A 21,344-nucleotide genomic window follows, 5' to 3' on the forward strand; every position below is an offset into this window, starting at 1 on the left:
TCCTTGCTGGTCTCTGCAATGCCAGGAGAGCTGGGACTTCTGTGTCCCCTCCGCTCCCTACCTCCCCACAAGAGCAACAGTTTGAAGGTAAACAGTGAGAGGGTGATTTCTTGGAAATGGATAAAAAAAAAAAAAAAGAAAAAAGAAAGAAAAAAAGGAGGGTTGGTTTGGAGCAATCTCAACCGGTTAAAACTGAAGATGAAAACCTCATTTTTTCCCAAGCTGCTGGAGCTGACAGAGGAAGCGAGAGAGGACCCCGATGGTGCAGCCTGCAGCCGCAGGGCTTGCAACGGTGAGGACGCCGGTGGCGGGGGGAGGAAGGGGACCGCACAGGTTGGGCCAGGAGGTGGCAGTGAGCACGACTTGCCACCCCGAACGGAACCAAAGTCTCTTTACAGGGTTGGGAAGGGAGGAGGGGGGGACAAAATGAAAGAAGAGAAGCAGAAGTTGTTACATGATGCGGTCCTTCCTTCACTGGTCATGGCTCTCCTGGCGGGACAGGCACGTCCGGTCACCCTAGGAGAGAGACGCTTGTGAGCGGGACATGGACAGGGGATGGGGGGCAATGACAGGCCACGGTTTTGGGGCCAGGCACCTGCAGCCAGCAGTGCTGGGATGGGGAAAGCAGGTGGCTCCTGCCCGGACCTAGCAGGTCCCGTCAGTGTCAGGGGCATCTGTACCACACAGGGCCCTGGTCATGAGGGATGTTCCCTCCCAGAGGGCACCACCAGGCTGTGGCATCCACGGGCACCCTTCTCCCACCTGGCTGCCCGGCGCTGCTTGCCCTCAGAAGAGCCCGCAGTCCTTCAGGTTGTTTTTGATGATGACGTCGGTGACGGCATCAAAGACGAACTGCACGTTCTTGGTGTCGGTGGCGCAAGTGAAGTGTGTGTAGATCTCCTTTGTGTCCTTCCGCTTGTTCAGGTCCTCAAACTTACTCTGGATGTAGCTGGCAGCCTCGTCATACTTGTTGGCCCCTGCACAGGAGGACAGGCTGAACCACCAGCAGCATGGGACAAAGGGGCTACACAAATTAACCCCAAGCCACCCCGAACTGGAGCAGGCAAGGAGCACCAGCCAAAGGGGCTGCACTTTGGCACAGCAGCAACTTCATAATCAAATTAAAGCTGCTTCACCTCTGCATGGGCAGCCCCAAGGCAATTCAATAACATTTAACAAATCCATTGCCTTTGTTAATTCAGAACCATCTTTTTAATCCCCCCAGGAGCCCACGTGAACCCAATGTCACACGGCAAAGCCAGGAACCTGGCCTGCAATATGCCAGTGTGCAGGCTGCAGACAGCTTAGGAAATGCTGTGGGCGCAGGCGACCAGCGGGTGCCGGCTGGCTCCAAGGGGCCCAGACAGCAGTTGCAGGGCATGTGGGGACAGGTGGCCCCTGCATTGCTCAGTCCCTGTTGATCCTACAGCTCCTGCAAGCTCTGGTTTGGGACCAGGTTCCTGTTTGCTCAACAGCCCAGTGTTCAAGCTGTTCCCTGGGGCCTCCCACCTGCAGGTCTCATTCTTTCCATCTGCCCTTTGAAGCCACTTTTTCTAAGCCTCTTATCATTTTTATTGCTTTCCTCTGGGCTCCCTCTGGCTTTATCATCCACACACTGCTCTGAGTGCGGACGCAGGTCCAGCTGCAGCCTTCCCACATGATACACCTCAGAGAAAGCCCTCTAGCCCATCCCATCCAAATGGGTCTTCTCCTGCCCCAATGCCTGATGTAAGGCACCCCGAGCACCTCCGAACACCGCAAACCACCACGGACCCCTTGCTGCTCACACAATGCTGCTCTGGCCATGGCCCAACACCGGTTCCAAACTGGGCTGGACGCATTCCTCCTACTCTGGAGCCATCCTGTCAGGCCAGAGCTGCAAGAAGCTGGTGGATTTGCTGCCCCAAGGACTTCTTGGACAATGAGGCCTCATGGCTACTTGCGCTCCTGACCCAACAGGGGGCCTAGTGACTCTTCCCCTCCTAGGCTGTTTGGGCCTGGCGAAGGAGGGGCCACCACAGTACCTGAGTACTCCGGGAAGCAGATGGTCAGAGGGCTGTGCACGATTTTCTCCTCAAAGAGGTCTTTCTTGTTGAGGAAGAGGATGATGGATGTGTCTGTGAACCACTTGTTGTTGCAGATGCTGTCAAAGAGCTTCATGCTCTCATGCATGCGGTTCTGGCAAGAGAGAGGGCAGAGATGTGGCACGAGCTACCAACACGCCCAGGCAGGTGACCCAATGGGCCACCAGCCCCAAACCTCCCACCTGCACTCCCAGCGGGAGGGACACCAGTGCCAGAGTGGCCAGCGCCCTTAGGCTAATGGAAGCCCCATCAGGCCAGCTTGCCTGTGAAGCAGGTTGCTCCACTGCCAGCCTGGCAGCACCACGAAGCACAGGAAGATGGAAAGTGTGGCCTAAAAAGATGAGCGCTAGCAAGAGAGCCGCCATTCCAACCGCAATGCTTGACAACCATAAAGGTCCAGTGGGTGCTTTGGGCAGCGCTGGTAGGAACCAGCCATCAGCGCGTGGGGAAGGAGGAGAGCAGTGTGTCCCCCTCCTCTGTCAGGCCATCATCCAGGTGTGGACAAGCCATGGTGGCTCAGAGGTGCTTCAGCATGGTGTCTGCAGCAACCTCGTGGCCTCCCCCTCCGCTCACCATCTCCTCATCTTCAGCTAGCACCAGGTCGTAGGCGCTCAGGGCCACGCAGAAGATAATGGCTGTCACACCCTCGAAGCAGTGGATCCACTTCTTTCGCTCCGACCGCTGGCCACCCACATCGAACATCCTGCAGAACAGAGGCAGCGTCAGTGCCAGCCCCGGAGCTCAGCAGCCCCAAGCTGCAGCAGGGGGCAGGGGAAGAGGCCCTGGCTCCAAGGAGCCCCGTAGCAGTGCTGTGTGCTCCAAGGCATTGTCCTCTCCAATGTGGTTTCCAGCCACAGCCTGGTTGCTGTGTGACTAATTCCCACCTGGAAGCAGGATGGGCTTTTGCCTCAGAAACCGTCCGTGCCTGAGCTGCAATTATTTACCGCACGTTTTCGGTGTAAAATGACCTTGGTATGCAGGTTTCCACTGCACAACTCAAGACAAGTGGTTGGGCTCGGCTAGGGACTGGTCGTGACAACCATGCAACACTAGCCCGGGCAAAGGAGCACTGCTGTTGGGAGACTCCTCAGCAGGAATCCAGCCCATTCCCGTGGCGTCCTGCCTCACACACTGAACGGATTCTCGTTGCAGAAGTGACATCGTGGCACCCGTCTGCTCCAGCTCATTTTTCTGGGGCTGCTTGCTGAACGCTCCTACTCCACACCAGTCTAGCTCCATCCCGCCTCTCCTCTCCAAGTTTGCAATGCACTGAATCCTGTGGTTGAGCCACAAGAGCTCTTAAAGGTTTTTTTTTTTTTTTTTGAAAGAACTGCAGCTATTTTGGTGGATTTCCATCATCCGGTCACAGCCGCTTCCTATCCCTGAGGGCACTGGCAGTAGCTCCCATGAGTGGCAAGAACATTAGTGGGCAGCTCCTCATCACCTGGGCCTCCCATTCAGTGGCCAAACCCATCCTGCCTGCACTTAGGAGGAAATCCAAGGGTGCTCAGCAATTGCACACCCCTAACCCCAGCATCCATAGCACTGAGCACCCTGGCCAGGCTATCCCATGCCATTGCTGTGGCTAACCCCAGGGCCAGAGCATTTCCCAGTTGCTTTTCCCCCTCTCCATCTCCTGCCCTGTGGGCCAAAGATGGTGTGAAGGGTCAGCAAGGCCAGGCTCAGCACTGGTGTCAGTGGCTGTAAGCAGCTGCTTTGGAGGACGAGGGCGACCAGCCCACAGACATGCTTGCATAGGCGGTTGATGACTACTGGGCAAACATCACACGCAGCCTGGACAGGTCCTGCAATGGGAGGCAAGTGCTGACCTAGCTTGGGAGGCCACCGAAGTGGAGGACATCGCAGAAAAGTGAGGGGCTTCACATGGCCTGGAGCATCACGCTGCGGCCTCCACGCAAGAGGCAGAGGCAGTGGGTCCAGTGCTGCCCCGCCCCTGGGCTCAGCATTGGTCCTGGGTTTCAAGAGGCCCAGGGGCTACTGTGCTAGCTCCCATGTGCAAATAGGAACTGAAGCAGAGAGCGGAGGGGAGGTTTTTGCCCAGCAGGAGCTGGGAAAGGGTCAGACTTACTTGAAATGCAGGTCCTTGAAGGTGAAGTGAGTCTCGACAATGCCTGTGGTCTTCACCCTGGTGCGCAGCACATCCTGCTGGGTGGGGATGTAGTCGGCTCGTGCTATCCGCTCCAAGTCGTTCAGGTAGCTGATCAGGGAGCAAAAGGGCACCTCTGAGCTGGGCTGGCTGCAGGGGCCCAACGCTGCCTGCGGTCCCAGTGTCACTCTGCAGCTCCGGGGTCCGTGCAGTGAGAGGGACACGGGAGGGCTGGAGCGCAGCGCTCAGATGGGTACTACCCTGGGGGAATGCCGCTGCCCAGGGCACAGCGCAGGTGGCAGCTCCCCTGGGTATCGCGGGGGGACACCTGCAAACAAGGGCTCAGCGCAGACAGTGGGGGGCGCTAGGCACGCGGCGCTGAAACCAAGCGGTGCCCGTGGGCAGGGAGCTGCGAGCTGGGGCCAGCCCGGGCTCGGGGCAGGACGTGGGGCCTCCTTTTGTCCGGCCAGGTCTTTTGTGTCCCGCTTGTGCACACCGTATGATGGGAGAAATGGAAAGAGGAAAGTATTCATCGCTATGGCAACAAACCGCAGAGCGAGCGGAAACAATTCATGGCGCCGGGCCATTTAGAGTCAAAAAAATATATAAAAAGACAAAGTCCTTCATCCTGGGAGGAAGTGGGAGGTGCAAGGCAAGGGGAAGGCGGGCAGAGCAGGCACCCTGCGACCCTGCCAAGCACGGGTATCCCCTTGCCCCCTCGGCCACCTTGCTCTGGATGGTGCAAAGATTTGCGCGGAAAGCAGCTGCCTCAGGGTCCTGGCTGAGTGTGGCCATGGGGTACCCAGGGTGCTGGCACTGCCTGGGAGGCCAGTGTGAGTTTCTATGGCCACAGCACAAGTGGCTTTAATTGGGTTACCATCCAGCAGCTTCTTTAAGACAATTAGGTCCCTGCTAATCGGGGTCACTGCAGCCCTGCAATCTGGTGAAAGCTGCGCTAAGCTCACCACAGCTGACTGATCCTCGCGGCAAGGCCGAGGGGGATGTCAGGAGAGAACCCTGGTGCCTGGGGCCAGCTTGCCATGCCGGGGTGCGCAGGGGCCTGGCGGGACGCTCAGCGGGGGACAGATGCTGAGCCCGCGGCCTGTCCAGCCACCCGCACCCCCCAAGGGAGCTCAAAAACAAGAGGAAATGTGCTCAGCCGCCAGATGACATGAGAAAAAAAAACAGGAAACGAATGCTCAAGAGGCCGGGCCAGAGCTGCACACAGCAGCAGCAGCACCCAGCACCCCACATGCCTCCCTTGCCAGCAGCAACCAGTTTGCTGCAGCAGGCCGGCATCATCCCCAAGTCCTTCCTAGGGTAAACGTCCTTCCCCGAAGTGCCACCCGCAACCTGGAGTTTTACGCCCAAAGCGAGGAAGCCTTGCAAACAGCACCCGCCCACACCTCCTGCATGCGAAAGTTTTGCATCCTGAACTGCTCTGTAAAAGGGTCCCAGCCAAGGGCTGGAAACCTGGGGAGAGAGCAGAGTCTGCAGCCCTTGTAGCCAGGCTGGCAAGAGCTGGGCTCAGTTCCTGTTCCCTCGGGTGCCCTTTGCTCTGGGGGCCCTGGCCACGAGCACGCAGCCCAGTCACCCCTGCAGCCAGCTTCAGACCTCGCCAACCCCCTGCGCTCCACAACAGTGGTGGAAGAGCCTCTGCGCCCGCAGGCACAGGGCACTCGTGTCCTCTCTCACGTGTACAGGATAGTCGGCTGCTATGAAGCATAGGCTGACGCACGCGCCGCAACCGCAGCATCTTCATAGAATCATAGAATCATAGAATGCTTAGGGTTGGAAGGGACCTCTAGAGATCATCTAGTCCAACCCCCCTGCATACGCAGGGTCACCTAAAGCACGTGGCACAGGACTGCATCCAAGCGGGTTTTGAAGATCTCCAGAGAAGGAGACTCCACAACCTCTCTGGGCAGCCTGTTTCAGTGCTCTGGCACCCTCACTCTTAAGAAATTTTTCCTTAAGTTCCTATGGAATATTTCTTGCTTCTGTTTCCGGCCATTTCCTCTAGTCCTATCAGTGGCCACCACTGAAAAGAGGCCAGCACCGTCCTCTGCACTCCCTCCCTTGAGGTATTTATATACATTGATTAGATCCCCTCTCAGCCTTCTCTTCTCCAGGCTGAACAGGCCCAGCTCCCTCAGCCTCTCCTCATAGGGCAGATGTTCCAGGCCCCTGATCATCCTTGTGGCCCTGCGCTGGACTCTCTCCAGCAGCTCCACATTCCTCTTATACTGTGGAGCCCAGAACTGCACACAATACTCCAGATGCGGCCTCACTAGGGCTGAGTAGAGGGGCAGGATCACCTCCCTCGACCTGCTGGAGACGCTCTTCTTAATGCACCCCAGGATTCCATTGGCCTTCTTGGCCACAAGGGCACACTGCTGCCTCATGGCCAACTTATCATCCACCATGACACCCAGGTCTTTCTCCGCAGAGCTGCTCTCCAGAAGGTCGGTCCCCAGCCTGTACTGGTGTCTGAGGTTATTCCTCCCCAGGTGCAGGACCTTGCACTTGGCCTTGTTGAATTGCATGAGGTTTTTCACCGCCCAGTTCACCGCTGGTGGAGACAACACCGGCATCTTCCTCATCCGACAGCACAAGGCCACTGGCTCAGATGTCCTGCCAGCCTGGGGACATCTCTGGTCTCTACGTTCACAAGGAACACATTCAACTAGGCTTGGAAACAGCCCAAGCTCTGCGTAGACAAGGGGCAAAGAGGAGGAAAACAGAGTGTCTGGATCCACCTGGAGATAGCACACACCATAACAACCTCTTTATCATTCCCTCCTTGGTGCCTTGCACAGAGATGACAGCTCTTTCTCACTCTGAGGTCCCTGCTGGGGGACAGCGAAGGCCGACGGCCCTGTGCTCAGTGGCAGCTGGCTACTGCTCCCTGGGTGCTAGGTTTGGATAAAGCGTTGGAGCAATTGCTCATTAGGATGAGTCAGAGAGGCCTGTTAATTAATACTTGTCCAACACTCCAAACATCCCCAATGATCCTTAAATACTATTATGGTGATACTCAATTTGCAGATACTTTGACTGGAGATACATTTGCTCAAATTCGGCGCCTGAAGTGCCAAGCGTTTGAAGGGTCTCTTGTTGTCTCTAGAATAACAAATCCCTAATAATTAGAGCTTATGCAACATTCTGCATCCAGGAATGTGAGAGTTCTTCACAAAAGCTAATGCACTTTCAGCTTCAGTTCACAGAAGGGGAGACGGGGACGCAGCAGTGACAGCCAGCCCTGGACAGGGATTTGCACACACGTTGCATGCACGTTGGCCTCTCCAAACCACATTCGCTTGTTGGGGCTGAATATGGGGTTCAGCTCTGAAATGCTACATGTGATTATGTACCAAACTTTGTAAGGCAAATAAAACTACAGCATGTTTCAGAGCTTGTTTATCCACCAACACTGATGCCCAGGCCCCCATCTCCTGTTTGCAAGCAACCTCTCAAGATACCCCTAGGCAGCTTTGCAAGAGAGATTCCGAGCAGAAACCTGTCTGCGCAAGACGATGGCCAGTCCCAAGGCAATCACCAACTGCCCTGCACTTCGGGACCCCACAGATGGGCCTGAGTGCTCTGTGTCTCCTCAGCTTGGAGACAGTGAGGGAAGCGCTGAGCAAAGAACCATCACCACGGTGGTTGGTTCTGCCTCTGGAGCACACGTGGCCCACAAACGCCACAGAGCTGCTGCCTGCAGGGTGGTGGGAGAGGAGCTCCCAGGCTGTTTGCATCGCCTGTTGTGGGTGTTTGTTATCCCCCATGGGCATGGCAGCCCAAGGTAAGCAAAACCTCCAAACAAAGACCCTAAGAGCAGGGAGGGACTTCAAGGGCTGACCCAGCTGCAGGGAATAACTCCCAGCAGTTTCGCCTTCATATGCAAGCACCAAAAGCACTGTCCAACTGGAGTAAGCCATAGGGTGGGATGGGGAAGTGGCTAAGCGCTCACAAGGTGGGGAGGAGAAAAACTCTGAGCAAATCCACGGTGCAAATCCTGCAGGGGCAGGATGATGATACAGCGAAAAGCTTCAGTGCTGAAGCACGTAAGTGACGGTCATTGTCTCGAGGAGCACACACAGGTGCTGGTACACACACACAGGTCAAGCAGCGATGGCTTTGGGGCCTCGCATTTGGAGAAGTCCTGTAGGACCACACCGTTGCAAAGGGCTGTGGGGAGCAGAGCAAAGAGCTCTGCAGAAAAACCAAGTGAGCAGGCTGGCGTGTCCCCCGATGGGTTGACTGAGACGCACGGCCAGGGAGAGGAGGTGATCTCGCTAGATGAACCAGCAGAGAGGAACTGAAAGCAGCCGGCGTTGAACAAGGAAGCACGGGGCCACAAGAAATCAGCTGTGGGGGTTTATTAAGGAGACGTTCTTGTGGTGAAGTTTTATGCAACATTTTCTCACTGATCTCAGCACAGAAGAAAAAACCGATGGTGCCAAAAGGGAGTGCCAGCATTACCAAGGGAGCCTGTGGACAAACCAGTAACCCCAAGCATGGATGATTGCCTGGCCCATCACCCACACTCCCCCTGCCCTTCGACTTGGCACCTCTTCCCTAATGCCACACTTTCTTAGGGACTGCTGGCTTGGGCACAGTAAGCAAGAGAGCACCAGCTCTCCAGACCACACCGAGCCAGAGCTCAGTTTTAGCTGTGTGATGCTGTCCAGGAATAATGCTTTAGGCAGATTAACTTATTTATTAAATCTCTTCAGGGATAAAGCAAAGCAGCTGCACTCAATTTACATATCTAAACATCAGTTTGCCTGCTAATATGCAAATGCAATGCCCATTTCTTCCACCTAAACTCCGGTTGGCCCTGGTGACGAAGCATACAGAGAAGGCAGGGATACTGAATGCCTTCTTTGCTTCAGTCTTTACTGCTAAGACCAGCCCTTGGCAATTCCAGGTCCTGGACACCAGGGAAAAGCTCTGAAGAACGACAGACTTTCCTTTGGTGGAGGAGAAAGATCAGGTTAGAGATCGTTCAGGCAAACTTGGCATTTGCAAGACCACTGGTCCTGGAAATGTCACTCTGATCTTCAAAAAGGAACAACAAAGAGGACACAGGGAACTACAGAGCAGTTAGGTCACCTCTGCCTCTGGGAAGGTGATGGAATGGCTCATCATGCTGGATACCATTTCCAAGCACGTGAAAGATAAGAGGGTGATCAGGATCAGCATGGGTTCACAAAGGGAAAATCATACTCAACTAACCTGATAGTCTCCTGTGATAGAACAGCCGGCTGGGTACATGAGGGGAGAGCAGTGCGTGTTGTCTACCTTGTCCTCAGCAAGGCTTTTCACACTGTCTCCCATAACAGCCTCACGGGCAAGCACAGGAAGTGTGTGGTAGATAAGGGGACAGCGAGCTGGGTTGAAAACCTGCTGAAAGGAAGAGCTTAGACTGGACACACGGTCGAGTTGCAGGACAAGAGATAGAGATGTCTCCCAAGAGCCCATACTGGGTCCTGTTCAACATATTCATCAGTGTGAGGATAAATCTTCTTGACTGTGAGGATGACTGAACACTGGCACAGGTTCCACAGAGAGGTTTCCACTGTGCAATTATGGGACATCCTGGCATGGAGATCAGGTCTTCCTCCCTCTTACAGTTAGGGAAACTGAAGCAGGGGCAGGTGACTACCTCAAGCAAAATAGCGGCAGAGTTCAGCAAGGCTGCAGCATCCCATGGAGCACATGGTTGTGATGAGGCCTGACAAACCTGCTTTCGCTCCACTGATAGGCTGAAGAACAAAGTTGCCCTGCTGCAAACATCAGCCTCAAGGCACAAAGAGCCTCATTCATGGCCCACAAACCCACTCTGCATTTTTAATGCCTTGAGGTATTCCTGTGCTGGCTGGAACACGCTCCTCTGGGAGTTTATCTTCTTTTCTGCCTGACCAGCTGCTATTTCCAACCTCGGCTCCCAACAGCTGTGTTTTGCAGCATGATCTCACAGACGGACAAGCTATTAAAAGCTTCCTGCTTGTGCCTCTTCTTGGGGAGTGACTGGCGGGTCAGACTCCAAGCAGTCAAAGAAGCATGGATGAAAGATCCATAGAAGCAGGTCCAACTGTCATCCTTCTGCATCCTTTCTGAGGACGCAAGAGATGGCTGGAATGGCTATATCCTCTTGGACAGGAGTCCTCAGATAACTAGAGATCTTGTCCAACATGAATGGTAGGGCACAAGTACAGCAAAAGCTACCTCTACCCTTCCCGCTGGACCCCAGCGAACTCAAGCTGCTCGTTCCCTTTGAATGTGCTCACGGCAACTGGGCTGAGGTGAGAGACCTTGCAGGGGTCACCGAGAGAGCAGGTAGAGGGGCAGGAGCACAGGCAGTGCACCAGCCCTGCTGCACCCTGGAGAGGACATGGGCTGTCCCAGTACTCACATGCAGCTGAGCCAGGGGGATGACACACACCTGAGTGGAAACCTGAAGCTGGTGAGCCAAAATCCATGCACATGTCTGCCTCCCACCACATCCCTTGGTGCAAAAGCTCGAGGTTGAGAACTCACTTGGGCAAGTGATATGATGGCCATGACAAGACTGGAGAGCCCCATCCTCAGCTGTCAGGACTTTCCCTGTGGCCGAACTACATCTTATGATGGCCAAATGCCTTCTCGTTTAAATACTCACTATGAGGAAAATAAATAAATAAATAAATAAAATAAAACAATGCAGGCAGCCTCAGCCAGCAAGAACTTCAGCTCCATATGCCTCCTCTCAAGGATCCACTAGCACAGACCAACCTGCACCCAGCACAGAGAGCACGGAACTGATCTTTGCAGTGAGGACGATCCTCATTTGAGGAGTCAAGATGTTGCAGCAATGCAGGGGCCCACAAGTCCATGCCAGAGAAAGCTGCTGACCGTGGAGCTTCCAGTCATGAGAGCATCCCGGCATGCCAGGACGCTTATACGACAGCATCGCTGGAGATACAGATGACTGCAGGTCATGCAGCAGATTCAGCAATGTCCTGACCCCTTTCCTGGAGGAATGGAGAGCCATTGAGAAAAGACCTAGCAGCAGAAGATGATGCCTGCTGGGGTAGGAGCCTGGTCTGGGTCTACTTGCTAGCAAGCAGAGCGTCTGCCCCAGGGCGGAGGGTGCCCAACACTGGAAAAAAGCTGATTTAAAGGCAGGACAAAACCATTATCTTCCCCCGCTGCCACCTCCCCAAACCCTAGCAACCAGGAACCAGAAACAACTTGCCAGATATATCCAGCTGCCTCCCAAAAAGCCACCTCATTGCCCCAAGGTTCCTCCAGCTGTAGATGGAGGCCACAGATGTTGGTTTAAAAACAAAACTCCTTCCCTCCGCCTCAAAGTGGCGAAGGGGAACACTCTTCTGACACACAGCAAGCAGCTCAAATGTGTCTTCTGCCACATTTGCCAGTTGAACCATGACCCAGGCAATGGGACGTGACGAGGCCCTGGCGCACGGCAGCCCAAGCCCCAAACCTTGCTGGTTGCACCAGGGGAGGAAGGCTGTACGGTTATGGGCTAGGTGTGATGGCGACTGAAGTTCCCCGCTGATGCGTAGTAAAGTAGCAAGTCCTCACGAATCACTTGCATCGTGCAACTGGATAAGCAGTAGTGGCTCAGGAGGACCTGAGGACCTTCTCTTGCCCAAAGTCAATCCAACAGCCAGAGTGGGCACCTACATCACTGTGGCTCCACTCCACAAGCAGCCGATGCTGCCTACTTGTCTGCTCTTACTTTTGCCATGTGCAGCTCCAAACCTGCTGCACAAATGAGGGAGCCGATGCAAACGAGCCATACATGGAGCTTGTCACCACAAGCTGGATCCCACAGGGCAGCCTCAGGTACACTACAGAGCACATGGCAAGGCTCCCTGCTGCCTTGGATTTTGTTTTATACTCAAAGGCACAGCTGGCAGCAGGATCCCTCAAAGCTCAGCTTCTCCTCCCTGTCCATACATAACTGCAACCCTCTCTCTGAAAGGCCCTTGCTAACGCCACATGCATCTCAAACCATTTATTAGGACTTTAGTGGTTAAGTCTCCTCCCTTTTTCCTTCTTCCCTTTGCAGCAAAACCCTTTTGAGACAGAGTCAGGCTACAGTGCAGAGGGGAGGAAACGGGAGAATTAAGGTCTCAACGGGAAACGCTGTGGGATGTTTTCCCTGGAAAAGCAAGGACATGGCCATGTGCCAGGTCAGGGAGACGCTCTTGTAGTCTGGCTTTCCCGAGGGGCTGCTCTGCTTTCTCAACCACACTGGCATCCAGAGCAGGAACAGCCACCCTATTGCACATCTGGCAGCAGCTGCAGCCACAACCCACACAGGGACGAGAACGAGGCTGGGCAGGAGACCTTCAAGTCCCCCTTCAGAAGAGGGGCCAGCTGCCCTGTGGAAGGACCAAACATGTGGGGCGGTAGCAAGGCTAGGGACGTCCCGCGTGCTGCCCGACAGCGCTGTCCTCGGGCCCCAGCACCCCTGCAGGAGGAGGAAACGGCTCCCGAAACATCCGCCTTGCCATCTCTGTTCTGGCTCAGTCCAAGTGAGCAAAGGGAAGTCACAGCGGCTGCTCGGCTTGCGACTGCCTGGCCTGCGACACCAGCCCGTGCCTCCACCCCCTCCCCGGCCCCGCTCGGCTGTCTGACCCGGCCAGGGTCATTTCCCTAAATAAAATTTAAAAATAAAAATAAATTAAATTAAAAGAAAAGAAAAAGAAAAGAAAAAGAAAAGAAAAAGAAAAAGAAAAAGAAAAAGAAAAAGAAAAAGAAAAAGAAAAAGAAAAAGAAAAAGAAAAAGAAAAAGAAAAAGAAAAAGAAAAAGAAAAAGAAAAGAAAGGAAAAGAAAGGAAAAGAAAGGAAAAGAAAGGAAAGGAAAAGAAAAGAAAAGAAAAGAAAAGAAAAGAAAAGAAAAGAAAAGAAAAGAAAAGAAAAGAAAAGAAAAGAAAAGAAAAGAAAAGAAAAGAAAAGAAAAGAAAAGAAAAAAGGAATCTCACTGGGGTGCCGGGATGCGGACCCTGACCCCTCCCGCGTCCTGTGGCGCACAAGGGCAATGTCTCCCCAAGGGCAACGCTCTGCATGGGAAGGTAGGAGGGCCCACTAAGAACAGGTCGGACGATGTCCTGTCTCCTCCCTTCCTGCGGGAGACTACGGAAGCGGGAGGGGAAGGAAGCGTCTCAGGAGCCATGCACACAAAGGCGAGCGCGCCGGCGCCCGCCGCGGGCTGGGATTGCCTTGTCAATGCACCCAAAGGCGCTGGAGCTGCGGGTGAAAGAGCGGGCGGTCGGCGACACTGACGCACAGTCCCGCTGCCCCGCGCACCGGCCCCGCTCACGCATTGCGAGCCCCCGGGAACAGAAAGGGGAAGAAAAAAGGGGTCCACGATGCCCCACTCCGGTGGCCTGCACTGCCCCTGCAACAGGGAACCTGTGTGTGGGTGGGAAAGCAAGACAGTCAGCTGGAAAGGCCGCAAGGGCGCTGGGCCTGGAGGCGCCAGGGGAGACATGGAATGGGAAGTGGCAGAGGGGCTGGAATTCTTCTGTGGGGGCAGCAGGGCAGGGTGACGGTGATAAAACACCCAGGGGAGCAGGAAGCGCCTTTTCAACCACATGCTTTCACCCTGCTTTGGCCTCCCAGGGAGGTAAAATCATCTAACGAAGCAATATTCCTAATGGGGAAAGGGAACAGCACCATCCCTAGGCACAATCTCCTTTCTAGCGCCACAGGGCTCTCCCTCTCTCTCTCACTGGCCTCTGCTTGGCTGAAAATGGGAACAGAAAAAACAGCAGCAGCCCCCAAAATCTCTGCTTTTAGCTACCAAAACAAGCCAAATGAGACTCCTCTCTGGCAAGGTCCCCAGGAAGCCTTTGGGGCTGCCATCCATGGATTTGGCAAAGCACAGAGACTCTGGAGAGACCCCTGATTGCAAGGGGAGACACTCACTAGGCAGCAGAGTCATTCAGCTGATATTCTCGGGAGCGGTTAAAGCAGGCCTGGACGCCGTTGTCAGCCCACAGCCTCCGGATCACGTTGGCAAGGTCCTCTGGCATGATGCCCTGCTCCTCTGCGGTGCAGGAGAGCGCGAACAACTGGCGAGCATCGTCCTGCGGGGAAAAATAAGAAGCCCTTCACAGCTGCCCGAAGCACACCATACATCCTAGGACCACAAAACCCAGGGATTCACTCTGTTCCTAGGAACAGCAATCTCAAGTCAAACACAGCAAAGATCACCTGCCAAAACCTAGGACCCAACGTTCTTCTCCCTCCTGGGAAGGTACCAAGGCACTCACCGCTCTGGAGGAGTCACCGAAGTCAATTTGCAGGTTCCCCATGGCCTTGATGATGGCCATGATGGACTGGATGGTATTGCTGTAGACCACAGCTTTGTACTGCCGGCACTCCTCTTCCGAGTAGCCGTCTTCATGGATAATCCTGGGGGCAAGGGACACACACACGCAAGGTCACCACCCCACCAGGCACCTCGACCCCTTTGCCTTCTTCCCTTTGCTGGCAGTGGCATTACCAGAGAGCCATGCTCTGCTTGGTGGCATGCACCAGGCAGCAGCTTTCCCAAGCCTGGGCATCCTTAGCCAGAGTGACGCTGGCTGCGGGCATTGTGTCAGACCGCAGTCAGAAGGGCACGGATCTGCTCCGTGGAGCACTAATACAGGAGTTGGCTGCTATTTCAGGGGCTTGTGTGGCCTGTCACTGCCTAGGGCTATGGGTTTGAGTCCTTCCCATTAAAGGAATTTGCTTTAGGGAAGGCAAAGAACTGGGAGCAGCAAGAAGCTGTAAACCTCGGTAGGAAAAGGTGGTAAGGAGCATCTTCCTCCTCTGTTGTGGGGAGGAAGATGCCGTGCTAGACACTGGCATATCCCCAGCTGCTACCTCCTCAGCCGGAGCCTGAAGGAAAGGACAGTGATCCTGCAGCTCCATATGTGCCAGGGATGGATGGATGGATGGAAACCACCTTGTGACCATCAGCTGGGCCTGCCCAAGGGCCAAGTGGGACTCAAAAGGGCTTGGAAAACTCTGGTCTTGGAGCTAGCAGAGAGCATGAGGGTCTCTCCAGGACATCCCATCCCCACTAACTGTGCTGGTACAGCAGGCTCTGGGCAATCCAGGGTCAAGGGAGAGCAAGCAGTCAACAACACACCCAAAAACACACCCAAAAAGCTCATCAGGGTGGCCTGGGTCAGATCAACCTCGCAGGTATGGGGTTCAAATGCCCCCAGAAAGCTGGAGCCATGCTCCGGTACCAGGTGGCCCTGTCCAGGCCCTGTCTGGCCTGACCCTCCTGCCCTGTCTCGGAGCACGAGGTATTTATTTTCACAGCAGTTCTCTGCGGCCGCTGTAACCACAGGCATCGGAGCCTCTGAGGTCACCTTCCGCGCCTGAATATTTCATGGCTTGCATTGAACGACAGTTTGTCCTCGGCTGCCTGGGGCTGCCTGGAAAGGCCTGTTTGCCCAAGCAGCCCAGCCTGCATTAATACAGCCTCTATAGCTAGGCGGTAGGGCTACTTGAGGACATCTTGCCCAGAAGTAACAGAGATTTTGAGGTTTAGGTTCTCTCCAAGGGGATGGCTCGGCCATCTCGTTTGCTCCCAGCGACCCTGTCTCAGGAGTTCATTACTGCAAGCCACAACGAGACTGGTATCAAGGGTGGCTGCCCTGGCAAGGAATGACAGCAGCTCTGCCAAAAGGTGCCCCCACCACAGATGCTGTCTGGCCACGGGTGACTGCAACGTGGTTGGAAATACCCCTTGCACAAGCAAGGTCTAGCGGAAGCTTAGCCGAAACTGAAGAGCTGCCAAACTGGATTGGCCCAGGGGGGTGATCCAAGCCTGCCTCTGCCCCCAGAGCCAAGTGGCTGCAACCTTGACCTCCCCAAGCTCAGCCAGCCCCGAGGCGGCCAGCCCTTCGCAGGGATCATCTGGGGGGACATGGCCACCTCTCCATACGGATGCGCCAAGGCGATAGGGTGTCCTGGCAGCTCGATGTACCTGCCTGTTTGGGTCCTTGGGAAAGCCTGTGGCACCTCCTGCTGTGGACATGCTTCTGACATCATGCCGGCAGCACCAGCCTTTTCCTATAAGCGTTTTCCCTCGTATCTCTATGAGGTGGCAGCCAAGCCCAGTTTTCCTGTCACCCTAGAGTGTCCCCAACCCCTCTAGAGAACTCGGCGGGAGGGAGGGTGCCAAGGGGCGGGAGAGCCCAGGCTTACTCACTTCATCTGTTTGACGATGGTGCTCTTCCCAGACTCACCGGCACCTGCGGAGAACCGAGACACACGAGCAGTGAGTGGCAGCTGGAAGCCAGGCTGCTGCGGTGCCACCCCAGCCAGTCCCACCGCAGACGGGTGCCAAGACTGTGTTGTCCTCCTCACCAGGGACAAGTCCCTTCTCCCACCCAGCCCCAACGCGCAGCACTCCACCGTGCCCTCGAGCGGGCCTGGCACCGGCCAGAGGGATCCCTACCGAGCCCATGGGCTCCTGTAGATGCTGCCAGAGCCATCTGGCTCGCCAGGCCAGCAGCGAGCTCTGCCGCTGCAGCCCGTGCCGTGGAGCTGGCGCCGGCGCCCGCTGAGGGACAAGGGTCAACAGATGCTCTAGCAGGCACCCTGCTGCTGCTGTGCCTGGGCACAGAGGGGGGCAGAAAGGGGGAAAAGCTACTAATGAGATAGCTCCTAATGAAGTGATCCTCCGAAGGCAAGGCACAGTCCTGTCGGGGACTGGCTCATCCCTGCAAGCCGGACCTGCGCCAGCCCTGCTGGGCTTCCTGCTGATACACGGAAAGCTCTTGCAATTGTGGCTCTGCCCTTTGCAGAAACCACTGGAGCCCAGGGTATGGAGCTGTGGTGCATTCCCAGCCACTCATCCTACTTCCCTGGCATGGGGAGGAAATCCAGGCAGGTTTTCCCCTCTTCTCTGTCCGCTTACAGTGTTTTCTTGCCAGGAGCACGCACCGTCAGCTCAAACCAACCCCACCACCGCCGTTCATGGCAAGAGGGCTGGGAGACCCTCCAGAGAAGGCTGGCACAAGGCTCTCCTGTCACCGAGACAAGGGACAGAACAGCACCAACCTATCTGCCCCTGCCAGGGCTAGCCCAAGGCCTTCCTAAGCTTTATCCAGATAGCAAGGAATGTCAGAGCAAAGAAACACACAGGGAAAAGCGAGCTTTTGGATGATCTTGCAATAGCTCCGAGGAAGAGGGGTAACAGGATACCTGCTCCATCACAAGCAGGGCAGTGAGCCAGGAATTTTCCTTTGAGAAAATGGAGCAGCCTTTTAACACAAGCCAGCCAGGCCTGGGGCGACTGGGACACGCAGCCTGCCAGGCATCAAAGCACCTGGCTGCCACGGCGCTGCACGGGTCAGCAAGCAGCGTGGGGCAAGCGCCCCTCGGCACCCAGTGCGCAAAGCCACAACGCCCCCGAGGCCAGCACGGGCAGAGCTGCCAGCCAGGCGGCCCTGGGTACTGGGGAAGCGCTGGTCCCACTGCTCAGCCCTGACGGTGCTCACATGCGGCTCCTCAGTCACCTTTCACCACAAAGCACCCGACTTCGGGGCTGCCCTGATGCTGGCCACGTTGGCACAGATTCATGAGTGATCAAGTGGGATGTACAATTAGGTCAAACTCCTAATTGGCAGGGACGGCTCCTAAAGAATAGGCAGCCTAAACTCAGCCTTGTCATGCCCAAACATCTGCTTCCAGCAACAGCACCCAGGCCAAATTCCGAGAGATGAGGGCACTGTGACTACAGCTGGGGGCCACGGCGTTAAATCTCGTGGCCCCTTTGCCAGGGTAGAGTGCTCCAGCCCTTGTGCACAGTCATCTGCTTGGGGTGACTTTGAGGAGTGGCAATGAGAGACTCAGGGAAGACGGGCTGGCTACTGGGAGGGCTTTTGCCAGTGCTGCAATAACGGATACAGCATCACCTGCAACACTGGCTTCGATCATCGCCCCACGGGGCTGGATGCAGAGGGCTAGAGCCGGTGAGCAGGAAGATGAGCCCTGGCCTCCAGCTTATCCCATTTCCTTAGGGCTCAGTGACAAATGCCCCTTTGTTGTCCCACCGTGTGCCAAGATGCCCAGGCTCCCCCACAGCCACTGCCAATCGTGACGGACCTGCCCGCCCAGACCCTACTTGCACAAGGGGGCCTGAAGCAGAGCATTCCTGGGAAATTTGGGAAGGAGCCCTGTCACCTCCTCCAAAGGACTTTAATTGCTCCCTACAGTAGAAGCCACCCACAGATTTATTTTCAAATGGCAAAGCACTTGTAAAATGCCAAAGCCCGCAGGGGAGACGCCACTTCCTTCCCTCCAGCCGATGCTGCGGCATCGCATGGCCGTTGCTCTGACGACTTGCTGCCGAGCGGCTGGCTGGGCTTGCTCACAGCCCCAGCCGGGTTGAGGGAAGCGTTTAGAGCCCATCCCTGGGCCAGGCAACGCGCCGCCATCATGCCCTGGGGGTTTCTCCTTCCCCTCGGGCTGGAATAGCGGAACAGGTTAAGCCATCCTGCCTTCTCCGGCTGCAAAAGAAAAAAAAAAAAAAAAGGGAAGCTCAAAGGGGAACTGGGAGGGACAGTGTGTCCCCTTGCTGGGCTAGGAGTGTCACAGATAAACTGCCTTATAACCTCAGATAACTGCCTTATAACCTCGTCCCGCCTGTGCTCCGCTTTGGGAATCGCAGCGTAAGCCCTGAGGATGGCAGGCAGCAAGAGAGGACGGAGCCCCACATCAAGGGCTGCCGAGTCTGGCCAGCACCCAAAACATGGAGGCTCCGGGGCTGTGACCGAGAGCAAGGTGCTTCTCCGAGCTTGCTGTCCCTGGAGCAGGACAGTGTCACCGCCTGGGCTCAGCAACCCTCCCTCCCCCGGCCCCAGGAAGGAGAGGGTACACCCAACCCCACAGCTCAATGAAGCCCGTCTTCGCGTAGGGACCTGCCCGTTTCCCACCCCTGCCAACTTTCCATCGGGGCAGGTGCTCCCGCCCCACCCCGGGCGGAGCCAAACCCAGATCAAAGCCTGCAGCTATGCAGGCCAGTCTGGCTCTGCCGACCCATGGCCCCCCGAACGCTCGGCGCAAAGCGAGGATGGGCACAGCGCCAAGCCCAGTGCCCCGTCTCCAGGGTCCTTTGGCATTGCCTCTGCACTGCATAAACATCTGCGTTCACTGTGCGCAGGGCAGAGGCGGCCTTGCAGGGTCCTGCCGGCGCTCTGGCTGTCACGATCTCTTCCGTCCTGCCGCTCCATTTTCCCCGCTCCGAAGGGTCCTTCCAACAACTGCCTTTGCCTCCCCGAGAGCCACGATGGAGATGTTAGTGATGCCCCAAGGTCTGGCTGTGCCCATGAGAGGTGGCCCTGCCGGTGCCTGGCCACCGCTGCCAAATGAGAGGTCCCAGTGCCGCCATGTGCCCTGCCACGTTCCCACCCCATGTTTAAGGCGAGTTCCGAGCTGCCCTTAAAGAGGGCCCCAAGCAGCTAATGGCAGGGCTGCTGCGTCTCAGGCCACAGAGCGGGAAGGGAGATTACAGAGGAGCTCAAAAATGAAGATTATGCTAAAATTAAACCTGCAAAAACAGAGCCTGGTATTTCAGCTGAGAAGCCCCAGCAGGGAGTGAGGCAGCAGAGAACCACCAAGGCAATGGCAACAAACGGGGCATAGAGCACCAGGGGCAAGGAGCAAGCAAGTGCCTTGCACCAATGCCTGTGGGGCAGCCACAGCAACTCTACCCAAGCAATGCCCGTGAGCCACTCATGGACCTCCCCAACCCATAGGAACCACCCAGGGCATCGCTCAGCCTGCAGTTGCTTTGGGAAGGGGGCTTCAGGGGACATCTTGGCCTCAAAGCGTGGAGCACAGCCAGGATGGATCTAGCAGATTGCAGGTTGCCTCTTCAACAGTTTGCTTTGGCCTCTAATATTTCAAAGATCTGGGCTTTTTGCATGTCTTGCAGCCATCCATCAGCAGCTGGTGTCCCCAAACAAGTCACCGCTTGCTCATACAAAGGGTAGAGATACCAACGCTGGGCGTGAGAGACCCAGGCCCACCTTGGCCACAAAGTTAGAGCCAGAGCAAACAACCTTGAGATGCAACGCGCATCACGAGGCCACAGCTAGTCGAGACAATTCTTCCCGTTCACAAGCCCTTTTTTTAGATCTTTCTGCCACCAAAGGGAGAGGAGACAGTCTCTGTCACACCCAACATTTAGCGTCTGCTGAGGTTAGGACTATATTAAGGCTATAAAGACTCTACGTATCTACATTTATTGCTACAGTTGTCTTCTCTGCTCCAGGCACAGCACAGTTTCCCCAATGGGCACTCTGCAGGAGAACCTTTGTTCAATGCCAACATGAGTTTGTGATGTAAAACACAAACAACAACAACCATAACCAACACAACCCCACACCTCGTCCTCACTGGGCCCTAGACAAAGTCCTGCACCATGGGGCCACCTCTTTGATAGGTAATTCCTGGGATGTCCCAGACACAACGGGTTTCTCATGGAGTTGCACAGCCTCAAGACACTTCAAAATGCCCAAACCAAACAACAGCAATGCCCCACTTAGTATAAGACCAAATTCAGTCTTGGTGTTTTCCTCAGAAACCAAAGGCAGCATCCGATCTCAATAAAAAGCTTCTGCTCTGGAGCGTGGCCATCATGCTACCTGGCTCTCAGCAAAACAGAATAGTCCCTCTGGGAAGATGGGATCATGCCAGCCAGTTGGGTAGTGAGGGACAATCGGGACTGTATAGGTCTCCTGCACTGCCCACACCACTGCCGATCTCAGTGATGGACCCTCTCGAGTATCTTCAACCAGTCAGCGAGCCAAGAAACTCAAGACAACAACTAATGCTTTGGAGCATCCCAGGTCAGAACTAGAGAGCAGACAGGCTGCAGCAAAGAGCTGGTAGAGTTACCAGGCAGCACCCACCACCTCCAGTGGCTGAGGCTGTCCTGCACCTGCCAGAAACCAGCCCCACATAGGTGTCCTTGGGATGCCTACAGCGTGGGAGTGGTGGGGCAACACTTTGGGATGCTCACGCTGCCCAACTTTGAAAGCTTCAGGTCCAAGTGAGCAGTTGATTGTTCCCGTTGACACATTCAGTCCTTAAAACAGCTGTGCAGGGCGCATTTATGA

General features: G+C 55.6%; 1 protein-coding gene across 2 annotated transcripts in view; it reads right to left on the bottom strand.

Moving 5' to 3' along the window:
- Positions 1-434: 434 nt before the first annotated feature.
- GNAI2 (G protein subunit alpha i2) overlaps positions 435-21,344 on the bottom strand; it is a 37,753-nt gene continuing 16,843 nt past the window's right edge. Inside the window, exons 2-9 of one of the 2 annotated variants that reach the window (XM_088528068.1) lie at positions 16,427-16,469; positions 14,487-14,628; positions 14,140-14,300; positions 4,174-4,302; positions 2,658-2,787; positions 2,025-2,178; positions 763-977; positions 435-516 (exon numbers count right to left, since the gene is read on the bottom strand). In XM_088528068.1, coding sequence (XP_088384194.1) covers positions 787-977; positions 2,025-2,178; positions 2,658-2,787; positions 4,174-4,302; positions 14,140-14,300; positions 14,487-14,628; positions 16,427-16,469 — 950 coding nt within the window. In that variant the 3' untranslated portion in view covers positions 435-516; positions 763-786. Of the gene's footprint in view, positions 978-2,024; positions 2,179-2,657; positions 2,788-4,173; positions 4,303-14,139; positions 14,301-14,486; positions 14,629-16,426; positions 16,470-21,344 lie in introns of both variants that reach the window. The other variant, XM_088528067.1, reaches the window with a different exon arrangement.

The sequence above is a fragment of the Tinamus guttatus genome, unplaced genomic scaffold (assembly GCF_059628265.1).
Source record: "Tinamus guttatus ecotype Peru unplaced genomic scaffold, ASM5962826v1 Tinamus_guttatus_pri_ptg000300l, whole genome shotgun sequence".
Lineage (NCBI taxonomy): Eukaryota > Metazoa > Chordata > Aves > Tinamiformes > Tinamidae > Tinamus > Tinamus guttatus.